Source organism: Equus asinus, chromosome 16 (assembly GCF_041296235.1).
Source record: "Equus asinus isolate D_3611 breed Donkey chromosome 16, EquAss-T2T_v2, whole genome shotgun sequence".
Classification (NCBI taxonomy): domain Eukaryota; kingdom Metazoa; phylum Chordata; class Mammalia; order Perissodactyla; family Equidae; genus Equus; species Equus asinus.
The window spans coordinates 6897240-6920835 of NC_091805.1; the positions used below are offsets into that span (position 1 = coordinate 6897240).

General features: G+C 42.0%; 1 protein-coding gene across 3 annotated transcripts; it reads right to left on the minus strand.

The window, feature by feature from the left end:
* Positions 1–297: 297 nt before the first annotated feature.
* On the minus strand, positions 298–23010 carry RPE65 (retinoid isomerohydrolase RPE65). Of its 3 annotated transcripts, XM_014867339.3 has the most exons (14): positions 22811–23010; positions 21615–21697; positions 19708–19858; positions 18042–18149; positions 17791–17932; positions 13985–14132; positions 12698–12779; positions 12327–12459; positions 12078–12217; positions 11279–11408; positions 3286–3400; positions 3093–3187; positions 2873–2984; positions 298–1518 (listed from the first exon to the last, which is right to left on the minus strand). In XM_014867339.3, the coding sequence occupies exons 1-14, from the start codon at positions 22819–22821 to the stop codon at positions 1367–1369; spliced, it is 1602 nt and encodes a 533-aa protein (XP_014722825.2). In that variant the 5' UTR covers positions 22822–23010; the 3' UTR covers positions 298–1366. The 3 variants fall into 3 exon arrangements, 2 of the variants coding, with proteins under 2 accessions (XP_014722825.2, XP_070342676.1); XM_070486575.1 differs by lacking the exon at positions 19708–19858; XR_011494807.1 differs by lacking the exon at positions 12698–12779 and having other exon boundaries at positions 301–1518; positions 22811–22952.
* Between the last annotated feature and the right edge of the window lie 586 nt (positions 23011–23596).

Sequence of the window (23596 nt, forward strand, 5' to 3'; positions counted from 1 at the left end):
GTTCTCCTTTTCTGTTTTGAGATTTCTAGTTCTATCTAGGGGTTCTCCATAGAGAAATAATGGCTATTTTAAAGACCCACAGGAGGAAAAGGATGGAAAAGACCAGTACCCAAATCTTAATAATAGTTGAGCTTAGGTGAGCTCTGTATGATTTTACTGTATAATTTCCCCTTTTCTGAAATTTTAGATTTCCTTTGAAAAGTATATCTTAATGAGTATTGATGATTTAAAAAAATGAGTTTTCATTTTATCTAAATAAGAAAATCAGAAGGAGGCATGAAGTACTCTAGTCAGTTTGTTCCTTCAAAGTATTTTTACTTAGTCAAACAAAGTGCCGAGCCTCTTAACTATAAGGATATGTTAATACTTTTGAGCATAAAATAGGTACCAGGATTAAGGTATAGAATACAGTTTTTTGTCAATTTCCATTTTTTTGCAAGACGTTGCACCAAAGAGAATAATTTTAAAAATGACAGTGCTTAAAATGTATTAATATCTGAATGTTAATAATTTAATATTTCCTCTTTTTCTCTCTCTTCCTCTTCGGTCAGGTGACTGCAGTGCTTAAATATAATCAAACAGAAGAGGCGACAAAGTATAACCCCCAAGTAGAATTCTAGACCCTAATTTAAGAAGAAATTCTTTTTGTATTTATGCACTGTTTTCCAAAAAACTATAGTCACCACTATATGTAATTGCCTTGATGTTATACAAGTTTTTAATAAATAATCTCTGAGATGTTATTTGGCTGAGAGCCCTCAGTTGATTAGAGATAGGTTTCCTTATAGTAAAATCAGAAAAAGTAGTAATTACCTAAATTAAATGGAAATGTTAAAGTTCACACAGCTTGAGAATTTTTCAGCACTTTTATATATGCATACAATTTCTGTGATTACTGTTAGATGATAGTTGCTGGGTTGAGAAGAAGTTTGGCTGACATTTAGTAATTAGGCTTTTTTGCATGATACTGCCTTGATTCAGCAAAGCCACACACAAATCAGGAGTAGAGGACCTTGGCTTTTAAATGTTAAAAAATAATTGGAGCAGATAGGTACCTAAAATACAATTTTATAATGAGAGTAAAAAATAGTTTAATAGATCCAAATTCATTTGCTAATTGCTAAATATATAAAGAGGTTTTTAGTTATGGTCTGTTTGTCTCATAGAGAAGTGTAATTATCTAAATATGTATTTTTTTTAAAGGAATTGCTTGCTCAACTCTGTGCTTTCTGTAAAACATTGCAAAATTGTGTGTCTGCGTGTTAAAACCGTACATTACAGCAGGCTAAAATTGGACAGAATTTGATTGTAGTTCTGACTGTTTTCCTTGGTTTTGTCACCAGAAACATATCTTGCTAGAATGTGCTCAGGATTTTTTGAACAGTCCGTGAAAGGTGACAGGGATGTTAATCTCCACTTCAGCCCTGGCGACTTCGCTCAAGTCCTTGGCATTCAGAATCAGGAGGTAAGCGGGTTTTTGTCCTGCCCCAGGGCTCACCACCACGCTCAGAACTACACCTGTTGATCAGAAGGAAATAAGGCAAGGGTGAATTTAAAAAAAGCCCAGGGCCATAGATGAAATGTCATTGAAATAACATAGGCACTATTACATTGACAAATGAAGAAAGCCACATGACTCGATATCTTGTTTTGACTCTTCCACCACCTGGCTTGTATGACCAACCTAAAGGGATCTTTTAAACTCTGCGTGTCCCCTAGACTATAAGCTCTAGGCAGGGAGTGACCATATCTGTGTTGCCCACTGTCATATCCCAGTAGCCCATTATAGTGATCAGAACATGCAGGTGTTCATTAAATTCCTCTTGAATGAATGGATCTGCCTTTTCATCTGTAACATAAGATTTAACACCTGCTCTACCTACTGCAAAAAAAAAAAAAAATGTTGTGACAGTCAAACACAAAATCTATATCGTGAAGACTTTGAAAACAGTAGGTATATTATTTCTTTGATTCCCAAGACCTAGCTGGGAGTTGTGGCTCTGGATCCCTTTCTAGCCCCAGCTTACTAAAAATAACCAAACCAGAGTCACAAAGCTGCCTTCTCAGCCTCTGTGATCTGTTAGAATACTCAATTTCCGTCCTTAGAACTCTATCCTTTTTCAGACATCTATCTAGGTCAGGAAAACCAAAAACCTAGAATTCATGGTGCTCTTTCTTCCTCCTTCTCTCCCTCATCTAGAGCAGTCATTGGTGTTCCATCATGACACCAGATGGTGCATCTTTTCCACTAGTAATCAATGAGAGGCCAGCCCTGATGGTCTAGCGGTTAAGATCCAGTGCTCTCGCTCCTGTGGTCCAGATTCCTTTCTCAGTTAGGGAACCACACCACCCATCTGTAAGTTGTCACACTGTGGCAGTTGCGTGTTGCTGTGCTGCTCAAAGCTATGCCACCGGGACTTCAGATACCTCCAGGGTCACCCATGGTTGATGGGTCACCCATGCTGGACAGGTTTCAGCAGAGCTTCCAGACTTGACAGACTAGGAAGAAGGACCTCTCCTGAAAAAATTGGCCGTGAAAACCCTTCGAATAGTAGTGGAGCATTGTCTGATATAACGCCAGAAAGTGAGAGAATGGCACAAAAAGACGGGGCAGGGTTCCGCTCTGTTGTACACAGGGGCTCTGGGAGTCGGAATCAATTCATTGGCATTAACAAGACAATCAATGAGACCTGACCACAAGATGATGCTTGTTTTAAAGTAAGTTTAAATTCTTTAGTGTTGTCTCATTCAGTAATGTTAAGGATCATTTCTGAACATTAGGGGATAATCAACATAACTCCTCTCCTGATGAACTAACTATGTGATCTCTAGTAAAAAGAGAGTTTTCAGATATATCCATCATTTTCATTACCATCATCTTCTTCCAGGGCATCTGGGTGAGAAACAAAGATGGGTTCTGAGGGGTACGAATCAGGCTCTTGCCATACCCAAGTTTCTTTAGTCTTGACGTTCAGTTTACAGAGCTGCTTGTAAGAAAAAAAAAAATCGATCAGTCAGTCAGTCAATATGTTTTTTGTGACTAGTATATGACTCAGAGTACTGCTCTAATATTAGTAAGAGGGAGTGATTACCCTGTCTGGAACAAAGTGATTCAAGCCGAGTCCATACGCATATGTATAAGGTTTCCCACCATACTTCTGGTAATTGATTTGAGGAAACTCGAATGCTGCAAAATAGAGCACATGCTTAGGAAAACTCAGTTAATCTCTTTGAATGGAACATTGTGTTCCCTCTCATGTGAGTTTCTTCTCTAAATCATCTCACCTTGGCGAGGCCCTGAAAAGAGAACCTCAGGTTCCAGCCAGATGGTTTCGTCACTGCACAGAATCGCAGTGGCAGTTGTGTTGGGGAGAGTGACCAAATTCTTGCCTGTGTCAGCCTACGAAAAAGGATAACAGAAACTTCAGTGAGCAGAAAAGAAGTCAAGTATCCAGAAATGCAGTCTTCCAGAGTCTTATCTCCTGAGTTCTTCATTTCTTAAGTCAACATGTAGGGAGAAACAGTGCAGAAAACTCTAGAAGGGGGAGCCCGGGGACACAACTGGGAAAGCTGTCTGTGCCTGTGTCAGTCACTGCCTGTGTGTCACTGGGAAAGTCACACAACCTCTCAGGCCCTCAATCTTCTCATCCGTAAAATGAGACTGTCCTCAAAGACTAAGTCCTCTGAGGAAGGGCTTCAGGAAAAAAAGCGTTTTTCTGCAGAACAACAAAGACTTCAACCCCCTAGGGATCCATTTACAGTGTTCATCTCTTTTATAGTTAGGGTGTATTTTGATCTTGTTTGAAAAAAAATCATACAGTTATTTTGTCAAAAGGAAGAATAAATGTAGAAAATCTACCAGACCAGATGTTTTCTAAGATCTCTCGTCACCCACATCCCCCCACCACATGATTTTTTAGATTATTTTATGAATATAATATATCATGAACTCTTTCTAAGAACATATTCATTTATTAATACCTCACTACATGTTTTGTGCTAGACTTTATTCTAGACATATGGGATATTTCAGGGAATAGAGTCCGTGTCCTCCTGAAGGTTACATTCCAGTTTGGGGACATAAACAATAAATATAATTAATAGATAAAGTGTATAGTACATCATAAATGTGGGGAGAAAATAGAGCAGAATAAGGGGATCATATGTGGGAAGAGTAGGTGGGTTGTAATTTTAATAGGTGGTCAGGGTGGGCCTCACTGGAAAGGTGACATTTGAGACAAAACTTGCAGGAGACGAGGCAGTTAGCAGTGCAGATATCTGGGGAAGAGCATTCAAGAAGAGCAAGCAAACAGGACAAAGATCTGAGGTAGGAGGATGCTGAATGTGCTTGAGGAACGCTAAAGAGATCCATGTGGCCGCAACTGACTGAGCATGTGGGAGAAGAGCAAGAGAGGAGAGGAGAGAGGTAATGGGCCCAGGCTGTGCAGAGCCTTATAGCTCTTTGTGAGGACTTGGTCTTTTTCTTGGTCACTGGAGAGTGAGTGGCTGAGCTAGAATGGAAGACAGGATCAGTGGAAGAGGTCAAGGAACTGAGAGGTCAGGTCTTGGAAGAATCCCTTATGATGAGTATATTGGAATCACCAAGAGACAGTGAGTGAGAGATGGGAAGCCACTGGGGGACTTTGAGCAGAAGAGTGATATGCTATGATTTATTTTTAAAAGAATCACTCAGGGGCCAGCCCCAATGGCCTGGTGGTTAAGCTCAGCACACTGTACTTTGGTGGCCCAGGTTTGGTTCCTGGGTGGGGACCTACACCACTCTGTTACTGGCCATGCTGTGCTAGTGGCCCACATACTGAAAGATAGAGGAAGATTGGCACAGATGTTAGGGAAGGGCAAATCTTCCTCAGCAAAAAAAAAAAAGAAAGAAAGAAAGAAAAAGAAAAAAAAGAATCACTCAGGCTCCTCTTTTGAGACTACCCTTAGGAGTAGGAGGGAAGCAAGAATGAAATCAGGGAAACCAGTCTGTCTTATAGTAGTCCAGTCAAAAGAAAACAATAATTCAGATTAGCCCGAACAATTAAAGGTTGGTGTTGTCACAACAAAGATGGTGACCACTGCATGTGGGGTAAATTATTTGGTGGGGGAAGATGAGAAGTTTAAGTTGTGTCTTATTCATCTTGAGATGTCCATTGGACCTCCAATGGAGACGTGGCGTTGGCTGTAGCATATAAGAACCTTGAGTTGAAAGGAAAGTTGAAAACGTAAATGTAGGCTGGTTTAAAACGTGAGTCTTTACAAAGAGCACACCCTTTTGTACAAACAGAAGACAGGAGAACAAAGGGCTGAGTTTTGGTGCCCTCAACATGAGAAGGTCTGCAAGAAGAGGAATGAGGGGGTAGCTGGTGGGTGCAAGAGGAGTCAAGGGGAGGATTTTGTAAGAGAGCAAAATAACCGCATGATCTGAGTGGTCCAGTGAGAAAGGGAGGAGAGTGATGACGTCGGGGAGGGGGGGAACTGCTACAGTGACGTCCTCCCGTGGGTGAGGAGCTTGGGACGGGCCAGTTCTGGGCAGGAAGATGGATAATTCATTCTGAGTGCAGATGCTGGTGGGCGGGTGGATGTGGTGGCAGGAGTCTATGGTTCTTTTCTGATTTCTTTCATTTGTTTCAGTGAAATAGGAAGCAGAGACATCAGCTGCGGATGAGTGTGGAGGTGGAGGGTGTTAGAAGTTTGAAGAGAGGAGGGTGTGAAATACTTAGCTAGGAAAGTGGGAGAGTAAATGAAGTTGGGAAATGTAGCAGTAAAGTTTGTGGACATGTATTTAAAATTGGGCCAATTAACACGATTATGTGTTTTTCAGCAATTAATTTCAGCCTCAGAAGTACAAGCATGGAGTGGGTGGAAAGTTGAATTTAACTAGGATTGTGGTTTTGACAAATGAGTGTGGTAAAGTAAGAAAGAGGCAAGAGAAATGAGGATCTATACAAGGGGGTGATTAAAATGATTGACCATGGAATTTTAGTTGTGTAAGGAGGGCAAACAAGTCCTCAGGGGAGTGAGGGATAGTGAGAAGGTCACGGGTTTGGTGGATGGGAGGATCCTGGTGGGAATCGCAGGAGGGCAAGTGATCTTGAAAGATGAGAGGTGTGTCATGCATGAAACTAAGATTATGGAGGAAGCAGTCATGGGTAATGGCAAGGTCAGGGATATGACTCTGGGGAGGGAGTAGCTGAGCTAGGTCGGAAGACAGGTTCAGCGGGAGAGCTCAAGGAACTGAAGGCCAGGTTCCTGGAAGAATCACGTACGATGTGTATACTGAAATCACCAAGAGTCAAGAGTAGATCTGGGGAGTGTGACACTGAGCCAGGAGGCAGAGGGAGTGTTGGTTAGCAGATGACAGCAATAATGAGGGGTGTATATATGTATACGCGTATGTGCGCTTGGCTATATAATTAGCCGGAATGAGATTAAAAATTGAGAGATTTTAAGGGTGGATAGAAGGAACAATGGTGTGGAAGCAGCAAAGTGGAACAAAGAGGACACCTACCCCAACTCCAGGCCAGAGGAGAAACTGCCACCCTGGAAGTTGCTGTGGACAGACCAGTGTCCTCGGGAGAGAGCCAGATTTTGGTTAAAGAAAGAAGGTGGCGGGAACATTCTGATAAGAGGATAGAGGGGATTTTTCTGGTGACGTACTATGAGTTAAGAGGAAGTGGTAGAAGATTTCCAGGATAGGGAAGGGATGGGAGGTGAGAAGCAAAGAGAAGAATGGATTTCATGAGATTTTGTGTAATGGGGCCTCAAGGCATTTCGTGTTGATGTTGGGAAGAAGATAGTGGTGTACATATATCTGCATATTTATCTATGCACGCAATAAGGTCAAATGTCTGTGTCAAACATATTATTTATGTGATTGTAAATTTAATTATTTTACTCTGTTCTATCTTATTTTTTCTATTATTAAATTAAGGTTTTTTATGTAGGAAATCCGTCATGTTATCTTTGCTTTCCTCAACAAACTACCTCCTCCTTTTGACTCCCCTCCCCATGCTTTTCCTCTGCAGACACGTTTGTCCTTTGACCCAGCAGTGCCCCTTCTGAGAATCTCTCCTATTGATATGTCTGCACGTCTATGAAATAACACACATACAAAGTTACTCCTTGTAACATTATCTGTAGAAGCCAAACACTGGAAACAACTCTGCTGCTGAGCAGTGAGAGGCTTGGGTAAGTTCACAAAAAGAATACTGTGTAGTCGAAAAAAGCAACATCTTCAGTATATATTTTTAAATGAAAAAAGCAAGGAACAAAGCAGTGGACATGGAAATCCACTTTTTGTGTAAGAGAATGGAAAATAACAATTATATATAAATTTGTATTTTCTTATATTTGCATAAGCAAACCAAGGAAAAGGAAGACATTAATGAAAGGTACACTTGGGAACGGAATGGGTGCAGACGAAGACCGGACTGACACTTCCCAGCGAATATGCCTTTTTATGTCATTTTGATTTCTCCACCATTTACACGCACTGCCTATTCAAAAATGATAAAGATATATGTTAAAGATACTACCACCGTCTTAACCAGTCAACTGGAAACTTCAGTCATCTTATACTCTTTCCTCTCCTGAGCCCTTCCCTTGATCTGTTTGTTATCTCTCCTTATCCTAGTTTATGACCTATTTTTCCCTTCACTGGCAAACTTTGGAAAGTACAGAGTACAGTACCTGCTCCCACAGGCTCACCAGATGCCCACCTTTAGTGCCTTGAAACCTGATTTCGACCTCTCTCGTCCTGCTCCCCTGGACGTCACCACATCTGGTGTCTGGTCCCTAGTCTTCATCCCTTCCAGCTTGTCTGTGGCAGTGGGCACCAATGACACCCTCTGCCCTGTCCTGAGTGGCCTCACCCTCTCTTAGCTGTAATCAGGGCTCTTTGGTGACTTTTTCTTTTTCTGGCTGCTCTTTTTCTACCACTTTCTGCACGTGAGCGTTTCCCAAACTTCTGTGCTTGGCCATCTTTTCTTCTCTCTAAGCATTTTCTGGCTATCAGATTCCTTGTTTTTAAAATAAGCAAATGTTTATGTTTCTTTTAGAAAACTTACTCTAAAGTATGATTTTTTTTCCTGCTAACAGTCTCGTCTATCTGTTCTCACGCATTTGATCATCATTTCAATACCAATAATTATCAGTTCTTTTCTTCCAACCCTTATTTCTCTCACAAGGTCCTGCACTTGCATAAGAAAGCCTACAAGACTTCCTCATGAAGATGTTGTAGATATTACTTTTGTTGTTGATGATGGTGATGATAACAAATATTTATTTAACACTTGCTTTGTGCTAGGGACTGTATTTAGTGATTGACATATTATCACCTCATTTACTGATCACAACAACACTATAAGATGGATATAGATAAAGAAAAGGAAATCTAAGAAGCTTAAATGTTTTTCTTTGTACATAGAGAAAGAGAATTTAAGGTTAAATCAAAGAGCCAGTAAGTGACAGAGCTGAATCGGCTGCGTACCCATGATCCCTGCTTCTCAGAGTTCCTCGGTTCATATTTACCTCCAGACTTGCTCTGCCTGTTACAGTCCCTACTTCGAAAGATATCACTACTTTAGACACGAAGGCTTAAAGGATCTCAGTGACCTTTTGCAGGTCTAAGACTTCATCCATTCTGCCGTCCAATCAAACGTGAGAGGCTTTTAATTCCACCTGCAGCAACTCTCCCTTTTGGCAGCGTTGGTCGGTTCCCACTATCACTGCATTTTTCTCTCACCTGAGGAGTTTTAATTGTCTCCTCTGCCAGGTCCCTATCTCCATCCTTTCTCCACTTATACCCAGTTCTACTTATACCCAACACAGCCTTAATGTGGAAAAGCAGAGTACTAAAGCTGCAGCTGACCTTAGTTATTATTTAGTCTAATACACTTAGGTTTCAGAGCAGGCAACTGAACTTGAGAGTGACTGAGGGACTTGCTCAGAGACGACAGACATTTAGTCGTAGAGACAACCACAGAAGGTCAGTACACTTGACACCCAGCCCACCAGCTCTGAACATGGTTTTCTTCTGTTCAAAACCTGCATTGTCCCCCATCACCTGCCAAATACAGCACAAACTCTTCACCTGGCCTTATGTCTTCAGAGATTACCAACCTATTTTTATAGCTCTTTTCCCCATTGATTCCACTACTTTTGCTTATGTCCTAACCAGTTGGATTGCAATCAATTCCCTCTGCTTTTCTGCCCCTCCCCACTTCTCTGTCTTTCCTTGAACTATTCCTCCTGTCTTCAGTTGTTCTGCTTCAGTCCCATCTCTTCTGCCAAAATACTGCAAATGCCTGTGTTCCATGAATCTCCCGAAACAAGTTCAACTGCTCCATTCTCTGAATAACCAAAGCGACTCACCCTGCCCTCGTGCTGACGTGCGTTATCGTTACCGAATCTCCTTCCTTGCCGCTACACTAGGTAATGACTTCCAGGAGAACGAAAAGTGGATCCTCTCAATGTACCCACTGAAACAACTAGTGTGATACAGCAACTAGTGTGAAACAACTAGGTAATGGTAACTACACATTTAGAAAAATCCTTCCTTTTTCTTCGTTTGGAATGTGGAGACAGTGAGGTAAGGAATATTTAAGTTAAATGGTCGTATTTCATTTCCTTAAAGATTACTGTGATTTTACCGTTATTAGCAAAATAAGAGTTTACTAAAATCGACTGACTCATTCATTTGGTATTTGATGGGCATTCAACTACATACCAGAGATCTGCTTCCTAAGGAGAACTTAAGAGCCCTTAAGGTACCCAGACCCATCTCCCAGAGCTCCAGATCCATCTATACCAGCTGCCTGTGGAACGTTCCTCTTGGGATGGCCAGTGAGTACCTCAGTGTCAACAGGTATGAAATAAATCTTACTTTTTCCTGTACACCAGCTCCTCCCACTCTCGTGTTTCCAACTCAGTTACTCATCATCCACTCAAGTGCTCAAGGCAGAAATCTGGAAGTTATCCTGAAGTCCTTCCTTTCCCTCACATGCAATTGCTCACCAGCTCCTGCTCATGCTGCCTCCTGAATACTTCTCAGCTTTGTACCTTCCTTTATCTCTCAGTTTCCATTCTTTTAAATTCAGACATTTATCCTCTTTATTTGCCATATTGCATTAGTCTTCTAAAAAGCCTCTAGCTTCCAGACTCCCCATTTTCAAACTGTCCTCCACCATGCTACTAGAGTGAACTTTCTGGATTACAGATCTAATCATGTCATATACACATTCCACACACTTCAAATATTTCCATGGCTCCCTATCATTTATATAAAACCCAAAGGCTTATAAAGTCCCATATAATATCCCCCTGGTCCGCCTGCCCAAAGCCCATCTCCCTTCTGTTCCTAAGTACCAGCCCCAGCAACTGCTTTCCATTTCCATATTGAGTTTTGCCTTTTAAACTGCTCCCTGCCTTTGTAGAAGCTCTTTTACCTCCCTAGAACGCCCAACCTTAATCTCCCTCTTTCTTATTCTTCACAGAGCTTACAAGCTTGCTTCAGAGCTGTAGTGTCTGGTTCTAAATTGGGTTTAGTTTCCACCGCATCTGTTTTCAGCCTTGGGGACAGTGTTTTACATTCCACGTAGCTGCCTCAACCATGTAGTTCTGTGTCTGTATCTCAAATGTACATAAATGAGAGTGTCTGCTCATGTATCTATTGGGAACTTTATATTTTCTTGATTTTGACTGGTGTTTCTATCACACTAAAAATTCTGGATGTGACTCTGACATTTTAAAAAGACAGTCACTGAATACAGGGAAGAAAAAGTAGAAATAAAGAGACGACTGTCTGATGCTATTAGCGCCTTTTATGCTCCAGTGATATTTTCAGAAGATTTGTCAGAAACCAAAATAAAGGGCTGATTTCCCTGCGAAGGCACTTTTTGATGCTTTATCTCTCTAGAATTTCGAATTATTCAAATTAAATTATTTACATATTGACAAAGGATCCTAGGAATCAGTGGTCTGCACTATTCACTGAGAAAGTATATTTTAAAGGGTTTTGGAAATGATAGAATACCAGATTTAGAATCAAAATCTAGTTGTCACTCTGGCCATGCTGCAGTTGCTTTCGCTCAGTCATGGCTCTGTTCTGAGCTTCAGTTTCCTTGTTTGTAAAACGAGGGGAGTCGAATTAATTGATTTTTCAAGTTCCTTTCAGGTCCGACATTTCAAGACTTTATGTGTGAACATAAAGCTGGAGAACAAATGCTGAGAAGGGTGAGAGATTCTTGTGTCTGAAATCTCCAGGGAGGGCGGTTACCTTGTCAATATTCAGAGGAAGCACGTATCTCCTAACTTCCGGCTGGGGAGCTTTCCTGGCATTTTTTTTCACCTCTTCCCAGTTCTCACGTAAATTGGCTAAATATAAGTAATTATAAACAAATTCAAATCTGCAAAAATAAGAAGTCAAACATGAAGTACGGATAAATACAAATAATTTTGGAGAGATGATTCCTGCCTTTTAAAAGCACAAGCGCCTGTCTGTTCTTTGTTCCCCAGCCAGGAACTGCTAATGGCCCAAGTATGTTACAGCCATTTCCTCCTGTCCACTCTGTGTGGAAAAACGCAACTGCCTGGAGGATGTTTAAGTAACAGCAGCCTTTGATACTTTCTGTTCTGCTTCCCCATCACCATTCTGTCTGTGTCTTTAGGGACTACGGTCTTTTTAGTGACTTGGCTATTCTGAAGAAAGCATGTCTCTTTCTCCCAAACCCAGAGTGGGTGGAGTTCAAGGCCCCCCCAAGGGATCTTGTCCAGTTTAAGTGGAGTTCAGTTTAAGTTCACTTAACAGGTCACAGAACCTTTTCTTTTCAGATCTGGTTCATGGATCTGATTGCTTTTCAATCATGAACCATGGTTTGATGTTCAGTTTGTGAGTGTTTCTGATTACCTAAACTCCCTACTGCTTTCTCAATTACATTTTGGGACGTAAGCATACTCCTTGCTTTTTCAGATGTAATTCAGGTTAAATATTGAGAGTAGCATCTCTGAAAAGAGCCCCTAATTTCCAGGAGCAAGTGGAGATGCAGCTGTAGGATTTATCTAAGGTCCTCTCTTACCCTTTCCAGCAACAGAGATCCACAATCAGAAACTCGTTCTCTTCATAGGTATTGATGTGATGGAAGAGGTTAAAAGAAGAGGTCCTGTATTTATTATTGAGATACTTTCTTCTTTTTTTGTCAGCAATATGAAGCCAAACCTTGAAAAGTGAGGAAAATATTTTGATGCATTTAAAAATGAAAAAGATGTTCATTATGAAATATACCTTCTTCAGAATCACAAACTTGACAAATAAATGTAAGACCTACCCCCATGGTTTCGTTGGACTCAAAGCAATCCATGTAGTTGGCTCCCCAAAGACTCCATGAAGAAAGGAACTTGAACAGGTTAATTTTGACTGGTGTCTCCACAAAAACAATATAGTTGGGAGTCAAACCAAAACTGTTCAGAAACACAAATAGACTTGTGAATGGGAAGGGCTGATTCTCAAACCACAAAGAAATACGTATACTTGATGTATGCTCAGTTACATGAATCAACAGTGCCTACATGAAATTAGTTACATTTAAATTTGGGTTTCTGCAAGAAAGTGTCGTGATCAGGATTGGTATCAAAGGTAGGCAAAGTAGATCTTTAAACTTGAGTTTTCCTGAAGATTCATAGCAGGCCTTCGAGTTACCTATGGACGTAAGATGGCTTGAATCGGTCACTGCAGGGGAATTGTACAACGACCTCTGACTTGCTTATTGGATCTTCCTTGTCTGAAATAAAGTGGTTTTAGAAGGCTTTGGAACAGCCTCTTTTTTTTTTTTTTTTTAAATACAGAGCATTTAGAACAGCTTATGCAAGCAAAGAAATACATTTTCAGATCTTTATTTTTTTCAGAACTTATTATCATTTTCTCAGGCATTGGCATTCTTAGCAAAATTTCATGTGAAGCTGCAATCACCCAGGAAAATCCAAATAGCAACAGATTTGGAAAAATGCACTCAAAAAGTGTTGTGGCAGGCAGAGTGCAGCAGAGTCGCATCTTACATTTGGAGGTGGGGTTCTAAGTCAGGGGAGTAAGGCAAACCATGAGGATGGCCAAGATGCCTTTTACAGTCTCTTAGCTACCTGTAAAGAATAGTGTATGTGGGTTTGTGTCAATAGCCCTGTACAGTAATTCTTAAGTACATTAAAGTTTATTTACTACTAAGTCAGTGGTCTTCAAACCTTAGTGTGTGTCAGAGTCACATAAAGAGCTTCTTAAAATGCTGATGGTGGGCATATCCCCAGCGTTACTCATTCAGTCTGCCTTGGGTGGGGCTCAAGATTCGTATTTCTAACAGGTTCCCAGGTGATGCGGCTGGTCCAGGGACTAGACTTTGAGAATCATGCTAAGGGACACTACAAAAACCCACATATATTCAAATAATTCTATCATCAAGATGGTTATCAAATTTCTGGCAATGAATGGAGAATTTTACAATGTACTCTCTCTTCTGTTTTAATATTCTTTCTTTATATTAATATGAGTTAATAGATTTCTTTGTAGTTTTGGGAACTAAATACACGCAGCATGCTTAATACACCCTCATACATATATGTGTTTATGCTCTTATGCATACACATATGTTTGTTTAAAAATTTAATTTTGCCTAGCACGTGAATAAGCGTTCAATAAATGTTTGCTGGATTTGAATCTAAGTCTTATGAAATCCACATGTACACCACATCTTTGAATCATTGTAGAATAGAGCTCGGTCACTTGCTTTCTGTATTTTCAAGATGTCATTTCCTGCTCTGGTGCCCTTGGGCATCGGTCCCCTGGTAGGACAGGGATGAGGATAATCATCTTGAAATCAGAGTAATTTAACTGTGCATGTAGTGCTATCCTGATATTCTGATCTGGCATCCTGTATTTCCAGGAACTTTCTCACAAGATAGACATTTGTTTTAAGAAGAGTCAAATTGGTAAACTGACCTGCTTGTAGTGGAGGGATCTTCACAATATTGTAGGCAATTGAAAAATTTTTCCCAAAGCAATTACCAATGTTGTAAACAGTTCCATCACTTTCGATGTGGGGGTGAGCAGTGGCTCCATTGACTGAGACGTAGTTGCAAAGATCAACCTAGGGAAGGAGAGCAAATGCCATCCATGTTACGAGAAAGAGTGTAAAGAAAGACCTTTGGTCCCTAGATCTGACCTCAGAGCTGCTGCTTGCACCATCACCCTGAGTGCACTTTCTCTTTCTTTCCATCTCTCTGGGTCCTACCCTCTTTGAAGTCTGCCTGAATTCCCATCTTTGGTGCAGAGCTCTCCTCTGACCCCCATGGTGACCCCTTGTGCCTCTGAAATCTTGGAGTTTTCCCTGGCTGTGCTCAGTTGATGTATACTGTACACCGCGCTGAGTAGTCACTTTCCTTTTGCACATGCAGGTTGTCCTCAAACAATGATAAATTTTAGTCCTGGGACTTCTGTGTATTTCCCTTATTATATTAGATGAATTGTATGAAATTGCTGATATTCAATACTTTTCGTTTTACAAAAATGGCAGTTTTGTATGGGACAACCTAAATACCAAATCCAGTGGCTTGCACAGAGTATGGATCTGCTACTGAAAGGAACCCCAGGATTCATCTAATATAGAAAGTCTTAACCTAAATAGACGTCAGGGAAACTATGAACCTCCTGAAATTAAATGCAAACGTTTTTGGAGAGAAGACTTAGCACTTTAATTCAATTTGGAGTCTCATAAGAGATTCGGAACCACAGATCTAGCACAAACCTCTTGGTTTGCAGAAGGAGAAATTGAGGTTCCTGAGAGGTCAAGTGACTTGTTCAAGGATACAGAGTCAAACATTGGCAAAATCAGCAGTAAAATGTCTAGCCGGGACCTTCTCAATAAGGACTTGTTGAATGAATAATTGATGGAGTGTATATTTGTTTAACCAAAATTCTTTCTACTGGATTAGGAGAATATGTTTTAAAGGATAGGGATTTTTTAGCATCCTTATTTAAATAATAGGCAAGACATTCGTTCATTCATTCCAGCATTCATCAAGTACTCATTGAGCTTCCATTATATGCCAGGCACTGTGCCAGGGTCCAGAAAACAGAGACGGTCCATCCTTTCAAGAATTTCAGTCTACATGCCACAACTAGAAGGACCCACAACTAAAAGAAAAAATATATATACAACTATGTACTGGGGGAATTTGGGGAGAAAAAAAAAGAAGATCGGCAACAATTGTTAGCTTAGGTGCCAATCTTTAAAAAAAAAAAAAGAATTTCAGTCCAGACGTGCGCTGTCCAATATGGGCCACATGTAGCAATTTAAATGTAAATTAATTATAATTAGATAAAACTTCAAAGTTAATCACGTCGGCCACATGTCAAGTGCTCTCTAGCACTTGGACAGTGCAGATGTAGAATATTTCCATCTTCGTGGGACATTCTATTGGATAGCACTGCGTTAGACCACAAAGCTGGTCTACAGTGTGGCAAGTGCAAAATGGTGTCTGTAGAGAAAGGTCATCTAACCCCGACTCGGGGATTAGACAGGACTTCACAAGACAATGAGAGATGAGTAAAACTAATGCTTGAAAGATGAGTAAAAGTCAGCCAGGCAGAGAAGGATGACTGCGCTCCAGGGAGTGGAACCCTGATGTACAAGCTTAGACTTGTGAAACAGCGTGTGCTGTTCGGCGACTGCTAGTCATTCAACATGGCTGCCGTGAAGGGCATGCACCAAGGAGGGGAAATAAGGGGCCAGCCACAAAGGCCTTTGTTTGAACTTTACCTTGGAAACTGTGGGTGCCCCACACGGCGCCCGTACACATTCATCCTTGCATTTTAGAGACGTTGCTTCTGCTGAGGTAAGGAAGTTGTATTTAAGAGAATCAGGCTGGAGGCAAAGGCACTGGTGAGGAGACTATTTCAGTAATAGCAAACAAAAAACCCTCAACGTTTTCAAGCTATATTTTTATATGAAGCCAGGGTACACAATGGAACCTGACTCCTAATAAAGTCTATTCTGGAGCCGTATCATGAACTTCGCATTCCCAATTAAATTACCATGGCAATTGGAACGCAGATTCACTATCAGAGTCAAATGAATGGTTTAAAAACTCAGCTTCAGTTCTTCTCTAAATGATCTACACAGACACACACACACACACGTGCTTACAGACATACGTCAAAAACATGGAAGAGCTCTTGAGAGTACATTAAGCCTTAGTAAATAGTCTGTTGAGAATTATAAATCAGCTTGTGATATTGAGACCCAGTGTTGGTACTATTTTTCCTTTCTATTCCCACTACACTGAATTTCTAGTTCTGGTCTTGAATTCCACCCAACTGGTCTCCTAGCTATCCTGTATCTCTTTTGTCCTCCCATACAGCTTACAGATGGCTTCTAGATTAAATTTCCTGCAGCACAGCTCTGCTTGTACCACTTCTCTGAGAAAAACCTTTCAGTAGCTTTCCATTAGCTAAACAACTTATTCCAAATTTTGTCCATTATTCAAACTTGTAGCTTCACTTTCCCCTGTGTCCCACTTGACAGTGCGTGCTCTAGATCACTAGTTCTCAACTGGGGGTGATATCCCCTAGGCAGAGAGCTGGGAATGTTGGGGAGCATTTCCGGTTTGTACAATGATTGAGGACATGACTGATACTTAAAGGATGGGACACCAAACCTCTGCAATGTGTGGCACAGTGTCCACAACGATGGAGTACCTCCCACCCAATGCCACTAGCACTTCTGTTGAGAAATACAGCAAAAGTGCCAAATAAATTAGCCTTTAGTTTCCATGAGCGTATCCTCTATTTTCCCATCTCTATACCTTTAATCATGTTACTTTCTTCACCTGAAATGTCTTTTCTCCAAATTCACTGACGTTGTGCCTCTTCTTTAACTTCTAACTCAAATGCAAGCCTTTTTAACCTTCCTTGATCTACCCTGCTTCACAGCCTCCAATGACTGCCAGAAGTAATCTCTTTCTTCTCTGTGCTTTCATAGAAGGTTTTCCTTCTCCTAAAGGGCTCATCACATTGTATGTCCTATTATATTTAAGTTGTGTATTGGTTTGATTTCTCCACCGAGGTGTTGGAGAAATGGACAAGAAGGATGCCTTGGAAATAGTTACATCTTAATAAATATGGGTTGAAAATGTGGATCTATTTTATTGAATGCAATGGCATGTCTAAGTTCTTAGCAAAATTTGTCGCTTTCTAAATATTGCTGATATTTTTCTCTATGCTATTTCATTTAAAATATAGCTTTATTTCTAATAAGGTGTGTCTATAAGAAAGGGCAAATTGGTTCAAAATACTCACCTAGAACCATGAATAGCAGAATTTTCAATATTAATAGCTGCAATTTTTTGAGCACCTGGTATGTGCCAGGTCCACGCTAGCCTATAAGAGCTGTAAATGACAGGGACCATGTTATCTTACCCATTAATGTATCCCTTGCATCTAGCGTAAGTTTTGGAATGTGGAAGGGATTCAATAAATATTTGTGTCGCAAATGAATGAATGAACACGTTAGGCATTTTATAAGGTTTTCCTCCAATACATATAATAAGTGTTTAAAATTTCATAGTTGAAGAAACTATGAAGAAAGTTTGCCTTATGTCACATGACTAGTAGTTGATGAGAAAGCAAGGATTTGAAACTTAATCTATCTGGCTCTCATGTTCTTTCTACCAAACTGCACAGTTGATTTCATCCTAAATTGCAAATTCTAAATTCTTGAGCACTGTCTCCTGAGCACCATGTCCCACCTGCTTAATTGTCTCCAAGGTCTCGGGATTAACCTTTGTAATGAAGTTGGTCTCTGTGCAGGCGTAGTAATCTTCCCCCACTGGGTAGATATTAACAAGGGCATTGTCAGTAACCTCCACTCCCCGAAAGTAAGAAAAAAACCTGCAGAAGCAAATGGATTTTTCAGTCCAGTAGCTTTAGCTTTCAAGCCATGAGAGAAAAAGAGCTAATGTAAAATGTCTTTAGTAACATGCGGTTGGGTTTCAGTAACCTGGAAAATATATTCTTGCAGGGATCTGGGAAAGCACAGGTGCCAAATTCTGTTATGACGATCCTTTTCTCGGTCATTGCCCGTACGTAAGCATCAGTGCGGATGAACCTGAAGGACATTGAGACACAGGAAAGGGTCATAGACGGGGCAATCAGTGTAGTCCATGTGAAGCTTAGAATGGTCATTCTGTGGGTCCTTAGCAAGTCGGAATCATAAATACACAGCATGAAGAATGAAGAGTGTTGTCAGGTCACTTTCTCGGGGTGACTAAGATCGAAAGAGACAATATGCTACGAGCTTAAATTTATGCCCTATATACCTCTCAGGGACAGATGGAAATTGAGGCTCAGAGAAGTTAAGTGGTTGGCCTATGTGGCTGAACTGGGTTAGAGCTCAAGTTGTCCAGAGCCAAAAAACATGCATTTTCTATATCACACTACGCAGCCGCCATGCGTAGTTCCCATAGGACCTCTGACTTCCTGTAGCCTCTAAACCATCAACCTACACTTAGCTGGGAAATATAGGATGTGGGGTGCTGAATTATATTCCTTTCAATCTCCCTATGTCCCTTTTGTGTTTTTCTTCAGTTTTAAAATTTATTTTGCTACCTTTAAGAGTAGGTATTCTTGAATCCGTTTGCTTGCACAGGCAGACCTCCTGAACCATGTCCCAGACTACATGACATAGGTTGCCTAGGATTTCTCATATGGAGAGCCAATTAAAATCTGAGTTTGCACTTTCTGCGATGTGTATATTAAGTGTTTAGAATGTCAGAGATGAAGAAACAAAGTCATGAAGAGGAAAAAGTACCAAGGTCTTGACATATGAAAGCTTTGTCTGACTTCCAAAGTATGCTTTCAAAACTAAATTTTTGCTTGACCTGATCTCTTTCTCTTGTTGCAGTCCGAGTTATCGTGACTACTTTAAACATCCATTTACTCTTCCTTTTGCTGTCTCTTCAGGATGCCTGACATCTGTGGTGATCAACAAAGCCACTAACAGGGCTAAATATCAGAGCATGAGACGATCTACTCACCGTGGTGTTAATGGGGCTTCCTGGAGTGCTGGCTTCAGCTTACAAGCCTTTCAGCAACGACCTCCTGTTTTAGAAACCCTATTTTTTCTGTATCATTTTGACATATTTGGTCCTTCCCTCCTTTGTAGCTCCCCTCCCTCCTTCCCTGTGGCCTTTCTGATTATAAAAAAGGAAAGGAGTCAAGAGAGCTAGTGGCCTAATAACAACAATAACTATAATAATAACTATTATTATTCCTGAATGCTTTCTCCCTGCTAGGCACTGTGTTTTCATTTAATCCTTGTAACGAACCCTGAAGTACATTCTATTATTTTCCGTTTTGGAGATGACAAAACCAAGAATCGGAGATTAAGATCATGCTAAAGCTTGCCCCCCTAGGCAAGTGGTGTCTGGTAGATTTAGGGTTTGAAGCCAGGCATGTTGGACCCCAAAGCCTTAGTTCTTAGCTTCCTCTCTATCCCGCAGCACAGTTCCCGGGTGTCCACCTGGATGCACTGGCCCAGGTGGACTCAGAGAGGAAGCGAATATCTAAATCCTCTTTTGGGTTCAGGAGGTTGAGAAGCACAGGGAAAGAGGAGCTGAGCTGGGTCCCAGCCCCGGGAGGAGGAGTGGGACCCAGCAGGCCTTTACCTTCGGTGGTAGGTGACGTGTCCTTCCTTAAAGTCAAACTTGTGCAGGAGGGCTTGCCCATCAAACAGGTGGTAAAATGGCTCAGATCCAACTTCAAAGAGTCCTGGCCCACATCGAAGGAGACTGCCCGTGAGCCAGAGGGGGATCCTGCCTGTGATGAAGGCGAGACACAGAACCTTGCTTCTTACCCCTGCCCTTGGCTGGCTCGTCCCTGAGAGGCCAGTGACTCTATTGGCAGCCCGACCGGGCAGCCTCTTCTTTGTGAAGCTGGCAGTCTTCACATCCCCAGCTCTCAAGCCCGGCAGCACTAAGAAAATGTCTGCTGGACTGACTCTCCTTCCGCTGGGAGACCGAGGGGTGGGAAATGTGGCAACGCCTGAGTTTGGATAAAGGGCTAGGAGGAGACAGGGACAGGCATTCTGAGGGAGGTGGAAGTCTCCACCTGACAGCTTGCCCCAGAGACCAAGATACTTGCCTTTTGACCATCTCACTTCTAAGAAGAATTTCGAGTTTCTTGATATTTTGATGGAGTGAGCAGTAGAAGGGATGGATAAGGAGCAGGGATCAAGACACTAAAAAACGATGTGTGTACAGACGAAACCATTTAAATGAAACAACAAGAATACTGGCTTTCTAAAACCTAGAGCTATATTCTTTTGAGAGTACGGGCGACTTCCAGATGAAGTTAACCTGCTGTGCAAAGTGCACCGGGCCGGGTGTCAGAGGCCTGGATTCCGGGTCAGGGTTTGCCGTGTGCCATCCCGGGCCCTCGGTGCCCTCGTGTGCACAATGAGGGGGCACAGGAGAGGCGTGGGGCCTTTCAGTTTAAGCAGTTCACTTTGTGCCCTTTTTTTCCTTTGAAAAGTACAGCGTTTGGCAGTGTTTGCCTAATCCTTACTAATGATTTTTTTTTTTTAACAAATGGACTATTTCCTGCAGCTCAATTTTCACAGCCCACTTGATAAGGATTTATATTTCTGGGATATTTATAAAATATTTATATTTTAGGAATATAATTATATTTTATATTTCTGGGATATTTAAAAATATTTATATTTTAGGAAGGCATGGCTTAACTAAAAGGCACAACATTAACTTGATTGCTAGAACCTACACTGCTCACGTCAGAATGAAGTTGAGAAAGAGCATTTGGCTCATCCCTTCTACTCTACAGAAGAGGAAACCGAAAGGAAGGAGACTCGCCCAGGCTGTGGCCCTTTCCGTGACACCACATCCAAGCAAGGATGCTGGACAGGTTGTGTGGTGTCTCTGGATAATGATAACAAGAGAATAGTAACTACCAGTTACTGATCACTGTGTGACAGATACTGGGGGACTCTTACTATTTACATTATCTCATTGAATCTTTACAACATCTCCGTGAGGCGAAATTTGGTTTTGGTAAGTGAGAGAATTGAGGCTGAGAGAGTATAAGTTGGAAGATTCACAGCTAGGAAAATATTAGAGCTTCGATTAGCACCTACACCTGCCTGAACCCAAAACCAAGACTCTCCCAACAGAACGGGCATGAAAGCCACCACCCTTTGTTGTAATAGCTCCAGAGCCTTGTCACCAGGTACGTGTTTCTCCAGACACTGACGGAGCAGACGTTTATAGCACATTTACCATGTGACAGTCACTGAGCCAGCACTGACAGTTAAAGATGACAAGGATGTAGTCCCAGTCCCCATGGAGTGCCAGTTAGTAGCCTTTTTCTACATTAGAGAAATAAAGAAAAGGGAAATGAGAGGGAATGGGGTTCTTGGTATAAAAAGCCCCAACCCTCAGATTCCCCTCTCTGTGGCCCACAGGGGGAGCCGGTACTGAGCAAAGCCAACGAATAACAAGCCAGAGAAGAGAGATCTCCACGGAAAACAGAGGGTAGCTTCCGGATCAGCGAGACCCACCTGTCACATGAGCTGTGAGCGGCGAGGACAGCTCCTCCACCGTTTCAAACAGTTTCTTGTAACCACCAGCAGGATGCTCGACTCTGAAATGGTGCAATAATGAGGAAGAGGCCCATGCCATACTCCAGGAAGTCCCTGGAGACAGAGGCAGAGCTGCAGGGGCAAAGGTGCTCTCCAACTCAGTGCCCGTGCAGCACTGCCAGTCTAGGCTTGGCTGGGAGCACTCTTGGGGGGGGTTGGAAACAGATCAGGTTTGCAAGGGGGCCCTGGGTCTGTGCTCCTCCTCTGATGTCAGGGGAAATGACCTCCCTTTTAATGTCACAGTGAACTTAATTCTGCCCTCTACATTTTCCCACATTTCTGAAGATAAATAACAAATCCTGCTGCCATCGCTTCCCATCCTGACAGAGTCCCCACAGCGCTCCCCGCCTGTCCCTGCTGCCAGCGCGCCGCATCGTCGATTCTCTTGCCTCACAGAGAGTCTCATCCTTTTCTGTCCTAGGAGCTGGGAGACAACAGCTTTTTGGTTCAGTACCTCATCCTTTGTTCACCCACGTTACACCATCATCCCTTTCTGTCATCTCATTTCTTCACCGATCTCCAAGAGCCTCAGTGCTTTTGAAAAACAGTCAGACCAGGAGATTCAGCTTTCATCTTTTTGCTTATTTCCTGCCTCTTCACTTTGGCTCCATTTTGTAACTTCTTAGAGTGGGAACTCTGACCGGACCCCCTAATAATGATCGTTTTCTTTTATTAAGCACTCACTGTGTACCACACACTATCAAAAGAACTTTGCATGCCATTAGCTCACTTAAATCTCACACCACACAATGGGGTAAGTACCTCTCTTATACTCATTCTATATATGGAAAAATCTAGACTTCAAAAAGTGAAGTAATTTGCCCAAAATCACACAGCTAGGAAATGCCTGGGCAGGAAGTGGAACGCTGGCCTACCTCATTGAAATCTTCGCACTCACAGCTGCTTCGAAGCCCCATTCTAAGTCACACAAAGCCCACTGTAATTTAGACCTGAATTCCAGATATTTGCTTCAATGTATAAATAGGGAGAAATTGCCCCCAGCAAGACCCAAGGCCCTCCCTAAACAGGTCATCGGTCCTCTTCAGGAGCCCTTGAAATAGCCCATTTACCATCTACCCACTAAGGCATTTAAAAAATCTCCCAGAGATACTTACTGGATGGACATTTTCTCTCAGTGGAGGCCTGAGAACTCTGGCCCCAACTACGGGATGAGGAAGCAAGTCCTTGGCTGGGGGCCTTTATGTGCCTTCTAAATCCCCCTCAAAGGGGCTGTGGCTCGGGAACCCGTCCCCACCCCCTCAGCTGAGGGAGGGGAACAGAAGTGGCTTTCAGCTCTCAGATCCTCCTGATGCCTGAGCCTTATTTGGGCCTGCCGTTCCCATAACAATTTTTTGGCTGTTTTCCAGAGACCTCAATCCTTCTCAAAGAGAATGAGAAGCGGATTAGGAAGAAAGGAGCTGTGTGGGAGTGGCTAGCATCAGGCCTGAGCTGATCCTGGTCACCCCACTGGAACCTGGCACCATTCTCTGGCACCCACCTGCCTCTACCACTTCTGTGCCCTCATCTTCACCTTCATTTATTCATTCACTTACTTATTTTTTAAAACATCTGTTACATATTGTCTATAGGCCAGAGATGGGCACCCTCCCTGTCTTCACAGATCTTGTAAATCTGCAGGGAGTAACAGGAATTCAATAAAATTTTTTAAGTGCTACAACTGGAGAAGTATGGAGTGTTACAGAAGCACACTGAAGCACCTCCACCCCTCTCTGATCCCCTTGTTGACCCTATTCAGTGCCCCCTTTCCAACCAGGCTGAGGACTTGAGCTACGTCCTTTGATTTCATGCTGAGGCTGGAACGCTTTTCAGAAGCTTCCTTATCATTAATGCTGGCTTGCTCTCGGCCTCACCCTCCTGTTCACTGGTTTGTGTGCTGCACT

Excerpts from the sequence above, each read along its gene's own strand:
- RPE65 (XM_014867339.3), bottom strand. Across the intron at positions 12,780-13,984 it reads GATCCCTCCACTACAAGCAG|ACAAGGAAGATCCAATAAGC; the intron begins GTCAGTTTACCA and ends ACTTTATTTCAG. Across the intron at positions 3,188-3,285 it reads CTTTTCAGGGCCTCGCCAAG|CATTCGAGTTTCCTCAAATC; the intron begins GTGAGATGATTT and ends TCTATTTTGCAG.